This window comes from Diabrotica virgifera, chromosome 8, assembly GCF_917563875.1.
Source record: "Diabrotica virgifera virgifera chromosome 8, PGI_DIABVI_V3a".
In the NCBI taxonomy this organism is placed as follows: domain Eukaryota; kingdom Metazoa; phylum Arthropoda; class Insecta; order Coleoptera; family Chrysomelidae; genus Diabrotica; species Diabrotica virgifera.
The window spans coordinates 31,483,535-31,501,663 of NC_065450.1; the positions used below are offsets into that span (position 1 = coordinate 31,483,535).

At 32.1% G+C, this 18,129-nt stretch overlaps 1 protein-coding gene and 2 long non-coding RNA genes across 5 annotated transcripts in view; 2 read left to right on the forward strand and 1 right to left on the reverse strand.

Annotated features, from left to right (window-relative positions):
* The window catches only part of LOC126890447 (zinc finger protein 235-like), a 59,667-nt gene that overhangs the window by 14,796 nt on the left and 26,742 nt on the right, over positions 1–18,129 (reverse strand). Inside the window, exon 2 of one of the 3 annotated variants that reach the window (XM_050659393.1) lies at positions 7,741–13,229. The exons of 1 other annotated variant lie outside the window; for it this stretch is intronic. In XM_050659393.1, the coding sequence (XP_050515350.1) occupies positions 12,274–13,229 (956 nt within the window). In that variant the 3' untranslated portion in view covers positions 7,741–12,273. Of the gene's footprint in view, positions 1–7,740; positions 13,230–16,159; positions 17,141–18,129 lie in introns of those variants that run through there. One more of the 3 variants, XM_050659394.1, reaches the window with a different exon arrangement.
* On the forward strand, positions 1,004–1,797 carry LOC126890448 (uncharacterized). Its single transcript, XR_007700316.1, has 2 exons — positions 1,004–1,226; positions 1,315–1,797. It is a non-coding gene; the product is annotated as an uncharacterized LOC126890448 (long non-coding RNA).
* LOC126890449 (uncharacterized) lies at positions 6,914–7,756 on the forward strand. The gene is made up of 2 exons (XR_007700317.1): positions 6,914–7,185; positions 7,274–7,756. It is a non-coding gene; the product is annotated as an uncharacterized LOC126890449 (long non-coding RNA).

An 18,129-nucleotide genomic window follows, 5' to 3' on the forward strand; every position in this document is an offset into this window, starting at 1 on the left:
TTAATTCATTTGTTAGAAGCAAATTAGAATTTGGGAGTATTGTCTGGAGTACCTTAATAAATAGTGGTCACATGCGCCAAATTGAATCAATTCAAAACAAGTTTTTAAATATTTATTTTACAAAAAGCATAAAATATCGCCAGAATATGATTCGTATCAACCATTAAGAAAAGAATTTAATATAAAAAAATTAGAGCAAAGAAGACTTCAACGTTGTTTAATTTTTCTCTATAAACTATGTAATCACTTAATAGACTCGCCTGATCTTTTGGGGCAAATACAATTTTATATCCCGGATCACAGAACCCGTCCAAGAAACATATTATTTCTTGTAAATACTTCTAGCCCACTTAAGAAAATGTGCCAAATTTACAATGTTTTAACAACAACCATTTGTCTGGAATTATTTGGAATAAACTTGCAATTATTTAAACGTCTATTGCATGAATAATATAAAGAGAGGTTTTTTTTATTATTATTTTTAACGTTTTTGCTGGTAAACATCTGTCGTTTTTGTCTCTATTACCTCGAATTATTACATTATGTGCATGTTGTACTAAACTGTTGTCATTGTAGATACGGATACATGTAAGTAGGGAAACCTGTTTGTATCTGTTATTAATAAATAAATACCGAACTACATCATCTATTTGTAGATTTCAAACAAGTGTATGACTCAATAATTATAAAGGAATTATATAGCGCAATGCAAGAGTTAAATGTGGCAAAAAATTAATCAGATTAGTAAAACTATGCCTAACCAACACCAAAGCAAAAGTTATTACGGTTGAAAATTTAGTAGTAACGTTTGTTGAGTTTTGGTTGTTTATAACCGATTATTTTGTCCTTGGAGGATGTATAATTTGTATGTTTGGATGTATATGCTTTTTGTGTGAGTCAGTGAGAGAAGATTTTTGTTGTAGAGTTTTTTGTTTTGAACGCCTTGTTAGAAAATCAACAACGTTCATTCTTTTTCAATAAACATTTTTGAGAAAGCACTTGAAGCCTGGTCGGCGATTTGGATTCCCAGTTTTTTTTTAATTGAAATGGTACTTTTTCAATCCTTTGGTGGGATGTACTGGGAATTCTCTTATTGAGGTATCCGTTGGTGTGCTGGAAATTTGGGGCACGTAAAGATTTGTCTTGGAAAATCCTCTAGAGATTAATTCGATGTTTATTGATGGCCAGGCTGAGAGTCGTGTAATAGACCCTTTTGTATGTTAAAGGTAAGCTGAAGTCATTTTTGTTCAGTTTATTGGTTCTCAGTTTTAAGAAGTTAGTTCAGTTATTTTTATTTTCTTTTTCTTTTGCTAGGGTGTTCCGGTATTCAGTAATTGTATGTATTTATCGATCCTGAGGCTTTAAAGAAGTAATAGAAGTACATTTATTTACCAGATTTACATTTATTCAGTATATTGGAAATAATAAATTTGGCAGATTTATTTAGAAGTTCGATATTTGACGTGACATTTTGACAAAATTTAAGGAAGATTGCAGTGTGTTTATCCAGGCAAATGATTTTTTTTATTGAAGGAAATAAGGACGGTAATAGATTTTATTTTATTTTATGGGAGAAAACAAGAAAGAACAAGGTACAATTTAGATTGGGTTAAGGGGTCTAAAAAGGGGACTAAAATACAATGATTTTTATATTTATGTGAAGGAAACAGCTGGTTCTGGTTTATTTTTTTTTAATTAATTACTTACTTTTGTTCTTATAAACTATTGAAATCAAAATTAATATTTGTATGTAAAAAGGGACTTAAAATTTTGTTGACATTATATTCTCTATAGTTATCTAGTGTTTTATTTGAACTGTCATGTCTCATGCTCATCTAAATCAAACCAACTAATTAAAAATAATAATTCCGACTGAGAAATAGCTGTGGTACATTTTTGGCGGCCAACTTAAGGGGCTTTTCAACCACCCGAGATTTTTATTTTTTTTTAGATAGTTCAAGTAAGACATAGGTTACGTAGAGTTACAGAAGTTGAAAATTAATAATCAAAAGTTAAATGTACTTTTATTTAAAGTGAGGTAGAGGTTTTCTTGTCTTATTTTTTTGTGTATTTTAATTTCTCTAAAAGAAAATGTCGTTTAAACTTGATGTTGACCGTTTGGTCAAAGACGAACTTGAAGTTGAGTTGCAAATGAGAGGTATTGTTTTGACTAATTGTAAGGTAGAAGAGTTAAAGAGTACTTTGCGTAGTTGCCTAGTTTTAGAAAAATCTGGCAAAATCCCTAACTTTGATTTACCCCCTGATATTCCTGCTGAGTTGACAAATTGTGAAAATAAATTAAAAGAGATTCAGGATGTTGTTAATGTTTTTACAGGTACTGCAAACCAAGTAAGAAGAATTGAGACTAAGTTTGCAAATCTTTCTGGTAGATTGAACCGTATTCACAGTACAGGCACTGATGAAATGTCAAAGCGTTCTGCATTGTTAAAGAAATTGATGGATTTGATAGGTGAATATACTACTAAGTCTAATGTTTTGAAAACTAGTAATGTTGTTTCTGTAGAGATGCCTACTGATCCTAATTTTTATCATCATATTGATTTATCAGGTCTTAATTTAAATGATCCTAATGGTAATTCTACCCCTACTCGAAATATTTCTGCACCGAATGTGAGTAACCAAACAAATCAAACTTCGAATTCAACAGTTAATCCCATTGTTTCCTTGTCATCTAATAATTTTCCTTCAGAACCTGTATATAAGTGGGGAATTAAGTATTCTGGTAAACCGCAAAATTTTTCTGTATTTCTTGAAGAAGTTGAGGAGTATTGTAGGTCACGTAATGTAAATAAAATTCAGTTATTTTCTTGTGCTAGAGATTTATTTACTGGTAACGCTTTAGGTTTTTATAAATTGTATAGGAACTATGCTAGCAACTGGGATAGTTTAGTGATCTTAATGAAGGAAGAATTTACCCTTTCTGCAGATGAGATCTGGCAGGATATTCTTCATACTACTCAGGAATCTAACGAATCTATTGGTATGTTTGTTGCCAAGATGACCAGTAAGTTCGAACAAATGCCAACACCAGTTCCGGACAGTTTAAAAATGCAGGTGTTACTTAAAAACATTTTACCTTTTTATCAGGAAAGATTAACTTTAGTCGAAGTAAAGACTCCTTTTGATTTAATTGACTTGTGTCGAAAAATTGAGAAAACTCGAATTAATATTGAGTCGTTTAAGCCTTCTTCTAGTAGTAGAGCGAATTCTTCTCATCACGTTGTACAAGAAGTAGAGACGTTTGTACCTAAATGCTGGCGCTGTAATGAGTATAGTCACGTGGTTAAGGACTGTAAGAGGCCAAAACGTGTGTTTAGATGCTTTGGTTGTAACAAAGAAGGTTTTACTAAAAATAATTGTCCTCAATGTAATTCACAGAATCGTAGCAATAATTTTATCTCGAATCGGAATAGACAGTTAAAGGTCGAAAAGGAAGAAGGTAGTGATAATTTTTATTCATTTAAGTTAGTTTTAGATTATATTTTAGCACAGAGTAATGACAGTGAATGTCCTTATGTAGAAGTTGATATCTTAGGTAAGACAGTATTCGGTTTATTGGATTGTGGAGCCAATAAAGTTTTTGTAAATATGCCTACATGGGAGATTTTACGTAGTTTAGGTGTACATTTAAAAACTGTTCCAGATGGGTCTTGCAGAGTTGCGGATGGTAGTCAGAGTCCTTTATTAGGTGTAGCTTCGGTGCCTATAAAACTTCGTGAAGTTGTTAAGGTAATTGATGTTTTCGTTTGGCCACAGTGTAGACACTCTTTAGTACTAGGTGTAGATTTCTGGGTGCGAATGGGTATTGTACCAGATTTACGAAAAGGAGAGTGGTTTTTCTCTTCGGAAGTTATGAGTGTTCCAGTGGTTAATTCGATACAATCGGAATCTGAACTTCTACCAGAGCAACGTAAACAGCTTAACGAACTCGTTGATTCTTATTTTTCTAGTATCGACCCAGACAAATTAACTTGTACTAATGTAGTTCAACACAAAATTGTAGTTAGTCAACAAGAACCAATCAAGCAGAGGTTTTATCCGGTATCACCAATTAAGCAGGATATGATCAACAAGGAGCTGGACAAAATGCTGAAGCTTGGTGTTGTCGAACAGTCACACAGCGGATGGTCTTCACCAGTGTTGCTGGTACCTAAAAAGAATGGGGAATGGCGTTTTTGCGTTGATTTTAGGAAAGTAAATCGTGTTACTGAGCGTGATGCTTATCCTTTACCCTATATAAATAGCATTTTAAGTAAGTTAGGTGGAGCTAGATATTTGTCAACAATGGACATTAAGAGTGCCTATTGGCAGGTGGGTCTTACTGAAGAGAGCAAGCAGTACACGGCGTTTACTGTGCCAGGGCGTGGACTTTTCCAGTATTGTCGTATGCCTTTCGGATTGCACAACGCTCCAGCTACGTTTCAAAGATTAGTAGATAATCTATTAGGTCCTGAACTCTCTGAGTATGTTTTTGTGTACTTAGATGATATATGTCTGGCTACGTCAACTTACGATAAACATGTCGAAGTCTTGACAGAAATCTTTGCCAGATTGAAAAAAGCCAATTTGACCCTTAATAAAGAAAAATGTTCTTTCTGTGTGTCAGAACTTAAATACTTGGGTTATGTTGTTAACTCTAGTGGTCTGTCTGTAGATCCGGCAAAAGTAGAGGCCATTGTGAATCTTCCACGACCCACCAATGTCACTGAAGTCAGAAGAGTCCTTGGAGTTATAGGATGGTATCGTAAGTTTGTAAATAGTTATTCAGATCTTATTTCACCTTTGTGTAGATTATTACAAAAGAACAAGAAGTTCGTTTGGGACAAAGCTTGTGAGGAAGCTTTTCAGAGTATTAAAGACGCTCTTGTCTCAGCACCTATTTTGTCTAGTCCTAATTTTGACAAACCTTTTTACGTACAAACTGATGCGTCAGCGTATGGTCTTGGAGCTGTCCTTACTCAAAAGTATGATGAAACTGAACATGTAATTTGTTATTTGTCTAGAACTCTAAATAGAGCCGAGAGAAACTATAGCAGTGTTGAGCGTGAATGCCTCTGTGTTTTGTGGGCGTGTGAAACTTTACGAGCTTATCTAGATGGTTATAAGTTCTACGTAATCACTGATTGCTACTCGTTGTTATGGTTGGACAATTTGAAGGACCCTCAAGGACGACTTGGTAGATGGGCCTTACGTCTGCAACAGTTTGACTATGAAGTACTGCATCGCAAAGGTAAGGATCACATAGTTCCTGACACCCTTTCGCGAGCTTTAGAACTACCTGTTGATAGTGTACATATTATGATAAATTCTGTAGAAATAAGTAATGTTCAAGCAATAAACCCCGAATGTGACGAATATGATTTTTCTTCTACCAGTGATAAATGGTATAAGAAAATGTGTAATAATGTAAATAAAAATCCTTTAAAATTTGTCAGATGGAGACTAGCAAATAATAAGTTGTATAAATATATTGATCAAGATTTTCCGAGTTTAAGAGATGATTGTGAATATTGGAAACTTGTAGTTCCAAAAGATTTTCGAGATAAGATACTTCAGAGGTGTCATGATTCTTGTGTTTCAGGTCATTTAGGTATCTACAAAACATTTCATCGTGTATCTCGCCTTTTCTATTGGCCTTTTATGAAAATGGACATTACGAAATATATAAGGAAATGTGAGGTTTGTTTAAGGACGAAGCCTGAACAGAAAAGTCCTGCAGGACATATGGGACAGGCTGTCGAACCCACAAAACCTTGGGAGATCATCAGTATCGACTTATTTGGACCATTGCCCAGAAGTTCAGCTGGTAATACTTGGATTTTGGTAGTTACTGATAAGTTCAGTAAATGTCCTCTTTTATTCCCTCTGAGAAAGGCAACTGCCACTTCTATAAGTAAAATTTTAAAAGAAAATGTATTTCTTTTGTTTGGTGTTCCCAGAGTCTTAAAATGTGATAATGGAAGTCAGTTCAAAGGTAATGTTCTAAGATCTTTTTGTCAAGAGTTTGGAATCAGATTTCTTTTTACTCCAAATTTTACCCCTCATCCAAACCCTACTGAACGAATTAATCGTATCATGAAAACCATGTTGATGGCTTATGTTAAAGATAATCATAGGTTGTGGGATGTTAATTTACCTGAACTAGGTTGTGCTATTAGAACTGCCAAACATGAGGTGACAGGTCAAACACCATATTTCATTAATTTTGGTTGTGAGATGATGACTCATGGAAGTGAATATCATCTAAAAATAGGGAATGAAGAAAATAAACAACGTGTTTATGATCGTTCTAAAAATATGAATAAGTTGAGAGACTGGGTTAAGAAGCGGATTGATAAAGCTTCGGATAACACCAGAGAGAGATATAATTTAAGAAGAAGAGATGTTCATTTTAAGGAAAATGATTTAGTTTGGAAAAAGAACTATGTTCTTTCTGATAAAGCTAATTATTTTACATCTAAGTTTGCTGATAGATTTGTTGGACCTTTTAGAGTAAAGCGTAAGGTTGGTTATTGTACATATGAATTAATAAATGATAATGGTAAGTCTATTGGTCACTGGCATGTGAAAGACTTGAAACCTCACCCACAGAACTCTGATAGCCACGTTGAATCGGATTCTGATGTAGATAGTGTAACATAGTATGTATTTTTAACAAGTTTCTTTGGGATTCAATTCAAAGAAACTTAATTTTCTTTCCGGAAGGAAAGGTGGAGTTATTACGGTTGAAAATTTAGTAGTAACGTTTGTTGAGTTTTGGTTGTTTATAACCGATTATTTTGTCCTTGGAGGATGTATAATTTGTATGTTTGGATGTATATGCTTTTTGTGTGAGTCAGTGAGAGAAGATTTTTGTTGTAGAGTTTTTTGTTTTGAACGCCTTGTTAGAAAATCAACAACGTTCATTCTTTTTCAATAAACATTTTTGAGAAAGCACTTGAAGCCTGGTCGGCGATTTGGATTCCCAGTTTTTTTTTAATTGAAATGGTACTTTTTCAATCCTTTGGTGGGATGTACTGGGAATTCTCTTATTGAGGTATCCGTTGGTGTGCTGGAAATTTGGGGCACGTAAAGATTTGTCTTGGAAAATCCTCTAGAGATTAATTCGATGTTTATTGATGGCCAGGCTGAGAGTCGTGTAATAGACCCTTTTGTATGTTAAAGGTAAGCTGAAGTCATTTTTGTTCAGTTTATTGGTTCTCAGTTTTAAGAAGTTAGTTCAGTTATTTTTATTTTCTTTTTCTTTTGCTAGGGTGTTCCGGTATTCAGTAATTGTATGTATTTATCGATCCTGAGGCTTTAAAGAAGTAATAGAAGTACATTTATTTACCAGATTTACATTTATTCAGTATATTGGAAATAATAAATTTGGCAGATTTATTTAGAAGTTCGATATTTGACGTGACATTTTGACAAAATTTAAGGAAGATTGCAGTGTGTTTATCCAGGCAAATGATTTTTTTTATTGAAGGAAATAAGGACGGTAATAGATTTTATTTTATTTTATGGGAGAAAACAAGAAAGAACAAGGTACAATTTAGATTGGGTTAAGGGGTCTAAAAAGGGGACTAAAATACAATGATTTTTATATTTATGTGAAGGAAACAGCTGGTTCTGGTTTATTTTTTTTTAATTAATTACTTACTTTTGTTCTTATAAACTATTGAAATCAAAATTAATATTTGTATGTAAAAAGGGACTTAAAATTTTGTTGACATTATATTCTCTATAGTTATCTAGTGTTTTATTTGAACTGTCATGTCTCATGCTCATCTAAATCAAACCAACTAATTAAAAATAATAATTCCGACTGAGAAATAGCTGTGGTAAAGTAAGGATCCAAAATCAACTGTCCGATGAATTTAACATTAATGAAGGTCCGATGAACACAAGGCGATGCGCTGTCAACAACACTTTTTAATCTTGCGTTGGAACAAGTAATCAGGAAAACTCTTATAGATAGGTATGGTACAATATTTACAAAGCTCAATCAAGTCGTTGCCTACGCAGATGATATAGACATAATCAGCTGGACATTAAAAGACCTAGAAAAAATTTATACATATTTTAAAGAAGCGGCACAGACTAAGTTAATGTCTCAAAGACAAAGCACATGATAACAACTCGGAAAAAAATTACATCTAAAGGCAACATATCTCTGAGAGAGCAAATATTTGAAAGAGTAGACCTTTTCAAATATTTAGGATCAACAATTACAGAAGGAAATAAAAACAGTGATGAGGTAACAGCAAGAATTTTGCTTGGAAACAAATGCTTCTACAGCCTACAGAATATCATAAAATCAAAATCAATAGCTATTAATTCAAAAGTAAAAGTATACACAACAGAGATCTATAGTAATGTATGCATCAGAAACATGGACTTTGACTAGTAAACAAGAGAACATCTTCTTAGACGGGAAAGAAAAATTTTAAGAAAAATATATGGACATATACAGGAGAATGGTGTAGAAGAATGAACTACGAAATAAATAGAGTGTTTAACAGGCCGACTATCATAAAAAAATACGAAGTAAACGACTAAGTTGGTTAGAACACGTAGAAAGGATGAATACAATACAAAAAAAGAGAAATACAAAAAAAGTACTTAGAAAAGAATTAAACGGGAGGAGACCGAGAGGTAGGTCTAGAAAGAGATGGATTGATGGCATTAACAAGGATTTGAAAGGACTATGAATATGATAACGGGAAAAACAAGCAAAGGAAAGAAAAACATGGTCAACTATAGTCAAGCAAGCAAAACACATAACGCCGAAAAGACCTCTTCAAAAAAGGAACAAGAAAGTAATATTTTAGAGAAATATCGTTTAGAACTTTTGAGGAGTTATGCGTGTGGCTGGCCTCAACACCATGTAAAACTTTGGAGCCTAGAAACCCCAACGAGCGACCATGGCCCTCCATGGGCTGTCAGCGGTCACCAATGATGATGACCTTAACCCCGAATCGGAAGCCTTACACGCTTCAAAGGTTTTCTTCAAAGTGCACTTTTAAATGTGTTTGCTGTTTCTTCAGTGCGAGTTTTCATGCGTTTAGTTCATGGACGTATAAATAAAGATGGACTAGGCATGCTCTACTCTCTGTTCGCCTAAATTTGAAGCCGAACAGTTTATAGGCGCGGAGAAAGAGACGAGGCGATAGACTGTGACACTTTTCCGCATAGTCAGTGGCGTACCTTCCAACAATTGAAAGGTATTTGAAACAACTTTTTTATTTGAATAAATGATGAATATTGGTATTTTTAGTATCGTAAACATATACAAATATTTGAAAGAGGTGAGAAACAACGAAAAATAAATAATTTTAATTTTCAATGTATAGAATATATTTACAAACATTGTTTTACACAAAAGAATAAAGATGAATGGGTATTCAAAATCACAAATTACTATATACAATATTTTATTTAAACTAAAATAATACATAATAGGGTGCATCCAGTGCATCGAAAAAATAAAAGTTAGAAATGTTATATCTAATAGCGTGACAAAGTTATTAGTGTTATTTCTTAGCATATTATAATTTTTTTTTTTCTAAACAAATTTTCTGCCTTCCCATAGACCTTGATTTTTATTATATATCTGATTTTTATGGAAATTTCAATTTATTTTATTTGGAATAAAATATGTGCTAACTCATCTAAGATCCAGAAAATATTTTCCAATGTAAACCGAATTCATTTAATCAATTTTTATGAGCTATTACATTTCCCTTACAAAAGAAATTCGCATATTAATGTATTTTTTGTAATTTTTGGCTTACGTGGGATATTCTGAGCATTTTACGGTAACACCAGAGTTCGAATGCTTGGACTATTTGTTGTATTGCTTCTGTCACTGTCCAGGCTTCAACACCATAGATCAAGGTGGAGAAAACATAGCACTTAAGTACTCTGGTTCTCAATAAAATACACAGCTGACGGTTGCATAGAACTTTTTGCATTTTGTAAAACACTGTACGTGCCTTTTCCAGAAGTGTTCTTGTTTCTAGTGAGTGGTCCCAAGTTTCATCAAGATTACTTCCAAGGTAAGTTATTCTTGTCACTCTATCGAGATGTGTTCCGTCGACATTGACCTTCACCTTTCTGTTTTGATGCTTGCTGATGACAATCGTTTTTGTCTTCTTTGTATTCAATTTCATTCTAAATTATCTACAGGCTGTCGTTACTCGGTCCATTAGGCGTTGCAGTGCTTCAGCATTATCTGGCAGAATACCCGGGTCATCAGCGTATCGCAGGTTATTTATACATTGCCCGTGTATAATCATACCAATATATTTACAAATTAATATATGTATTTATAATATTAAACAAAAATCTTACATAACGTTATATAGAACAATACGAGTTTGACATGTATAGTATAGATAGATATCTTTGTTTCAGACTCTTAAGAACAAAGAGAAACAGTATAGCTGGTAGCTGATGTGGCAAATATGAATGTGTTTTTTATATGTGCTTTTAAAAAAGCAGACTGAAAATCTAAAAATTAAAGGAGTAACACAGAAAACACAAAAAATCGCCAGTATAACTTAATTAACCTATGAAATGCCAATAGTGTCAAAATTTCATAAATGTAAATAGTGTCAAAATTTCATAACAGTGGAGTAAACTTGCCTGCTGTGATAAATATGTATTTTTAAAAAAGCCGACTAAAAATCTAAAAAGGAAAGGAGTAACGCAGAAAACACAAAAAATCGCCAATATAACTAACCTATAAATTGCCAATAGTGTTAAAATTTCATAAATGTAAATAGTGTCAAAACTTCATAACAGTGGAGTAAACTTGCGTGCGATTGGACCTAATTTAAATAAACATTACGGCGCAGTAAATTTGAATTACTCCTCCCGGTTTAAAAACACAGCATAATTGTTATAATGGTCAACCATATTAATTATTAAAATATTAATAAACGACAAGAAAACACAAGAACTATTAATGTCCGACTGGTATATTATTTCACAAATAATGACATGATTTCGAAGTCAGTTAAGTATGATATAATACCATAGGGCGTTATTGTGAAAATTTAAATGACTAGTTAAATACTGTTAAGTTGAAAAATAACAACCTAAGTAAAACTATGGTTAGCACAATTACGTTAGGACTATTGCTGGTAAATGTACTTATTTGAAAACTAATGAATTCAAAATTCGTTCAAATTTTTTGCGTATAAAGAATAATTTAGTCCGACATTAAACGTTGAAGGCACTACGGGTATTATAGATAATAACGCTTTCGGTCATACCACATATCCAGCTATTGATTCTTTACTGGGAACCTGCATATTATATTTCGTCGAATCAATATATTTATAGAAATTATATTGTAGATTAGAATAAATAAATAAATAAATGAATAAATGTATTTATAATACTACAAAATCTACTTTATTTCACAAAATTAAGTTTTATTTATTTTATTTCAATTCAAGGATTAAGGAATATATCCCTGTGCTACGCCAATGGATGTTGTTTATAATACAATACTTGATAATATACTTACCAATGAAATGACAGTTCTGGATGTAAATATGCAGTTTTTCTGCATACAACACAGTTACGCACCATGATTAGGACACTTAACGATTACGATTGTTCAATTCCAAGTCAAAATACGCTAACAAATTCACTTAAATGTCACAAATAAGGAAATTATGAAATTATCAACACAAACGTAAACAAACACGACGCCATGTTCCTTCTTCTTGAAAGCGCGATGATTGGTTGATATTACTAATGGTGCCAAGTTTCAAAAATAGTTAAAATTATCAGATAGTTGCATTTAATAATTAAAAAATTAATGTTTTTCTTTTAATTCCTTGGTTGCGAAATAAGTATATTTAGAAATGGTTTCTAGTAACTAAGTAATATATTTTGATTTATAAATTAAAAGTAAATTATATTAAAAATTATTTTAAATATTGACTTGAAAACAAAATAATATGACAACGTCAAATTAAGGATTTGTGCCTATGACTGTGACAATCTCGTGACTTCAAGCCAAGATGTAAATAGCCCGGTCCATCTTTATTTATACATCCATGGTTTAGTTAAATAACCTTTTCGAACAAATTGCATAAAACAAATTTCTACTTGTCCAGGTTGTCTCCAGTATGCACTCTGGAGTAAACTGCTTAAAACAAGCTTCACACATGTAAGGTTTCCCCAGTGTCAAATGTCTTTTATAATCACCTGCTGTACTATACTCCTTAAAACAAATTTCACACTTTAACGTTATTCCCCAGTGTGTACTCTCAAATGTGTTTTTAAATTCTGTGAATGGCTAAACCGCTTAAAACATATTTCACACTTGTAAGGTTTTTCCCGAGTGTGCACTCTCAAATGTTTCGTCAAATCACTTCTTTGGCTAAACTGCTTAAAACAATTTTCACACTGATATTTTTTTTCTCCAGTGTGCAGTCTCAAATGTATATTCAAATAACTTGCTGTAGTAAACTCTTTAAAACAAATATTACACTTGTAAGGTTTTTCTTTGGTGTGCACTCTCAAATGTATTTTCAAATTACTTGCTTGAGTAAATTGCTTAAAACAAATATCACACTGGTGAAGTTTTTCTACAGTGTGCACTCCCAAATGTCTTTTCAAATTACCTGCTGTAGAAAACTGCCTAAAACAAATGTCACACTTATAAGCCTTTTCTTTAGTGTGCACTAGCAAATGTGTTTTCAGATTAGTTGTTTTACTAAACTGCTTAAAACAAATTTTGCACTTGTAAGGTCTTTCACCAGTGTGCATACTCAAATGTTGTTTCAAATTAAGTGCTGCAGCAAACTGCTTCAAACAAATTTCACACTTGTGAAGTTTTTCTTCAGTGTGCACTATTAAATGTCTTTTCAAATTACTTAGTTGCCTAAACTGCTTAAAACAAATTTCACACTTATAAGGTTTTTCACTAGTGTGCACTGTCAAATGTTGTTTCAAATTACGTGCTGCAGCAAACTGCTTCAAACAAATTTTACATTCATATGGTTTTTCCCCAGTGTGCACTCTCATATGTACTTTCAAATAACTTGATGAACTAAACTGCTTCAAACAAATTTCACACTTGTAATGTTTTTCTTCAGTGTGCACTATTAAATTACTGCCTTGAATGAATTGTGGTTTCATATAATTTCCTTCGTGAGATGCTAATGCTTCCAAAATTTCCAATTTGTTATCTTGGAGATAATCTAAAAATCAAACTGACTATAGTATAAATATTTGAGTACAAGTGAAAGTTAATGTAAAAACACCGAGATGTAATACATAATCAAATTAAAGTTTAATAAAATGGCAAGACAGCTAAAGTGTATCCAAGAATACAAAAATATGTTTGAGAAACCTGCGATTCTGTCTTCTATATGCGTAAAAATCTTGTATTGTCTTTTAATGAGAACCTCAACACGATCATAATTAAGCATACGAACACGAAAAAGCTAATAAAATGGTAACCAAAAGACCGTAGTGTACACGAAGGTTCCACTCCACAATGGCTGTGAAACTTTTACGAATCACTTCTTAAACGATGCTTAAGGAGTATACCTATTTTTCAACTTTTAAACTGTACGAGAGAATCTCATCTCTGGTCGAAGAGACAAGTTGTGTTTAATTCGCTACGTAGTTTTAACTCAGTTTTTGGGCAATAACGAGTGTTTTAAACGCTCATAAGTAAGTGAATGGTGATTGTGTTTAAAGGTATATAAATTGGTGCGGAAGATAAATATAGTTTTTAAAAACTGTAAGTACAAAATATATAATATTTAATAATCTGTGCGGACAAAATTTTTAAATACCAACGAAAAAAATGGTAAACAATAAATAATTAACTAGTCAATATAGAGGTGGACGAACATGTCCACAAAGAGTTCCAAAATAACTTTCGGAGTTACATTATATTTAACTGTCTTCTTCTTCATGTACCATCTCCTCTAAGAAGGTTGGCAACCATCACGGCAATTCGCACTTTCGATACCGCTGCTCTAAAGAGATCAGCAGAAGTGCAATTCTGCATAGAGACGTGTTTTTTCCGATTTACTTCGACGAAAACTTTCCCCGGAAAAAGCGGTTTTTTCCAACAAAATCTTTAATTGTCAACTAAACTTTTAGATAAGTAATTGTTAATCAATAATTAAATAACTTGGTAAAGTAAAAGCCCTTTTCGTATATATTATAATTCTAGAAGTCGATAGAAATTGAATGAAAAGTTTAGCAACAATTGAATTGTTAATTAAAAATTTACGGTCGCTATAATAACGACAATAATTATGATGCATAAGAATAACTATGATTTTTTCATAAAAAGACACTTTATCTATCTAATGTACTTTACAGAATTAAAATTGGACTATTTAAGCGGCCTCAGCAATATTTTAAAATTATAAAGAATTTTTTGGCTTATAAACAAATAGAATATCTCGGGAAATATTAAACTAAATTAAATTGTAAAAACGGTATTCGAAAAACAGCGGCAGGACGCTTCTTTTAAAAGAAAAAAAGTTTAATTACGATGAGTAGTTCCTGAGAGACAACCGGTCAAAGTTGACCGGAATTTACGGCAAACATATAAACAATAGGATCATAATTTTCAAACCATCACCTTTTTATTTTTGTCCTCTTTCTCCATACCAATTTTCATATCCTTAAAATACTCATAACATATATTATTATAATAAAAACTATCGATAATACGTGTGAAAATTGCCAAAAATAGCAAAATTCCAATCAAAAATTAGGTTGGAGAAAATGTAACCCTCAAAGTTCAAAATCGGTATACGTTAAAAAAATGCATTTTCTCGGCTTCCTATGGAGCAATTTCCTTCATTCTTTTTTTGTTCCCAAGTAACTCGAGTAGAGCCATCGAACTAACGCATTATTAAATGTCAAACTTGCTTTTGTTTAGTTATAATAAATTAATTTATTTATTTAACACAAAATTTTAATTTGTTTAAATAAAAATTGTTTAAATAATTATACAGCTTTCAAATGAGAATATTTATGTTTATAACTTTAAAAGGTACACTTGTAGTAGGTTTATCTAAAAAAAAAGTCAACAACTGGAAAAAATATGTAGTTTTCAGTTCTTATAAATAAATTAATCTATTATAACAAAACAAAAGCAAGTTTGACATTTAATAATGCGTTAGTTCGATGGCTCTACTCGAGTTATTAGGGAACAAAAAAAGAATGAAGGAAATTGTTCCATAGGAAGCCGAGAAAATGCATTTTTTTAACGTATACCGATTTTGAACTTTGAGGGTTACATTTTCTCCAACCTAATTTTTGATTGGAATTTTGCTATTTTTGGCAATTTTCACACGTATTATCGATAGTTTTTATTATAATAATATATGTTATGAGTATTTTAAAGATATGAAAATTGGTGTGGAGAAAGAGGACAAAAATAAAAAGGTGATGGTTTGAAAACTATGATCCTATTGTTTATATGCTTGCCGTAAATTCCGGTCATCTTTGACCGGTTGTATCTCAGGAACCACTCGTCATAATTAAACGTTTTTTCTTTTAAAAGAAGCGTCCTGCCGTTGTTTTTTGAATACCGTTTTCACAATTTAATTTAGTTTTATATTTCCCGAGACATTCTATTTGTTTATAAGCCACAAAATTGTTTATAATTTTAAAATATTCCTGAGGCCGCTTAATTATTCCAATTTCAATTCTGTAAAGTACATTAGATAGGTATAGTGTCTTTTTATGAAAAAATCATAGTTATTCTTATGCATCATAATTATTGTCGTTATTATAGCGACCGTAAATTTTTAAATACCATTTCAATTGTTGCTAAACTGTTCATTTAATTTACATCGGCTTCTGGAATTATAATATATACGAAAAGGGCTTTTACATTACCAAGTTATTTAATTAGTGATTAACAATTACTTATCTAAAATTTTGGTTGAAAATTAAAGATTTTGTACCCGCTTTTTCCGGGGAAAGTTTTCGTCGAAGTGAATCAAAAAACACGTCTCTATGCAGAATTTAATTGTGGTGAATTTTTATTTGGGTGTTTTTGGTGTAAAGTTAAAATCTTTGGGAGTTATTGAGCAAAAATTGAAAAAACACGATTTTCGGGCGCCACTTTGTTTATAAAAAAAGTAGCACACTATCTGCGGACTTTGCATACCTATATTATTAATACATACAATAATAAGATTCGATTCAAGCAATAAAATTGCTGGGAAATAACGTTTCCTTGTATTTTGCTAATTAGCCCAGAGGAATGGTAAACTGCTTAAAACAAGATTTTGTTTTTCTGTGAATGGCTAAACTGCTTAAAACATATTTCACACTTATAAGGTTTTACCCGAGTGTGCAATGTTTCGTCAAATCACTTCTTTGGCTAAGCTGCTTAAAACAATTTTCACACTAATATTTTTTTCTCATGTGTGCAGTCTCAAATGTATATTCAAATAATCTGCTGCATTAAACTCTTTACAACAAATTTTACACTTGTAAGGTTTTTCTTTGGTGTGCACTCCCAAATGTCTTTTCAAATTACCTGCTGTAGAAAACTGCCTAAAACAAATGTCACACTTATAAGCCTTTTCTTTGGTGTGCACTATCAAATGTGTTTTCAGATTAGTTGTTGTACTAAACTGCTTAAAACAAATTTCGCACTTGTAAGGTTTTTCACCAGTGTGCACACTCAAATGTTGTTTTAAATAACGTGCTGCAGCAAACTGCTTCAAACAAATTTCACACTTGTGAGGTTTTTCTTCAGTGTGCACTATTAAATGTCTTTTCAAATGATTTAGTTGGCTAAACTGCTTAAAACAAATTTCACACTTATAACGTTTTTCACTAGTGTGCACTGTCAAATGTTGTTTCAAATTACGTGCTGCAGCAAACTGCTTCAAACAAATTTCACATACATATGGTTTTTCCCCAGTGTGCACTCTCATATGTACTTTCAAATAACTTGATGAAGTAAACTGCTTCCAACAAATTTCACACTTGTAACGTTTTTCTTCAGTGTGCACTATTAAATTACTTCCTTGAATAAATTGTGGATTCATATAATTTCCTTCGTGAGATGAATGTTCAGGTAATGCTTCCAAAATTTCCATTTTGTTATCTTGGAGATAATCTAAAAATCAAACTGACTATACTATCAATATTTGAGTACAAGGAAAAGTGAACATAAAAACACCGAGATGTAATACTCAAATTAAAGTTTAATAAAATGCAAGACAGGTATGTAATGTGTATCCAAGAATACAAAACATGTTTGAAAAACCTGGGATTCTGTCTACTATATGCGTAATAGTCAGCCCTATTGTCTTTTAAGGCGAACCTCAACACAATCATATAAGCATACGAACACGAAAAAGCTAATAAAATTGTAACCTAAAGATAGTAGTGTACACGAAGGTTCCACAATGGCTGTGAAACTTTTACGAATCACTTCTTACACCATGCTTAAGGAGTATACTTATTTTTCAACTTTTAAACTGTACGAGAGAATCTCATCTCTAGTCGAAGAGACAAGTTGTGTTTAATTCGCTCCGTAGTTTTAACTCAATTTTTGGGCAATTACGAGTGTTTTAAACGCTCATAAGTGAATGGTGATTGTGTTTAAAGGTATAGAAATAGGTGCCGAAGATAAATATAGTTTTTAAAAACTGTAAGTACAAAATATATAATATTTAATAATACGGACAAAAAAACTGTACGGACAAAATTGTTTAATACCAAAGAAAAATATGGTAAACAATAAGTAATTAACTAGTCAATATAGAGGTGGACGAACCTGTCCTCAAAGAGTTCCAAAAAAACTTTCGGTGTTACATTATATTATTTAACTTTAGTAGACCTTCAATTACCTAGATAATAAATTTTACTGAGAATAACTGAACCTCTGAAGGATTGACCTGGGCGGCGGTTCATATCGTGGTACAAGAAAATGGATTCGGATGATTCCATGACAGATAAAGGTAAGAGGAAAGCTACTAGTTAGTAAGAGGAAAGCTAATAGTTGAGTCAGAAGCTAATATATTTAAAAGAACAAAAAAGACATCAAGAACACCCAAAAAAGAAGAACAAAATGAGAACTTACTAGAAGCAATAATGAAACAA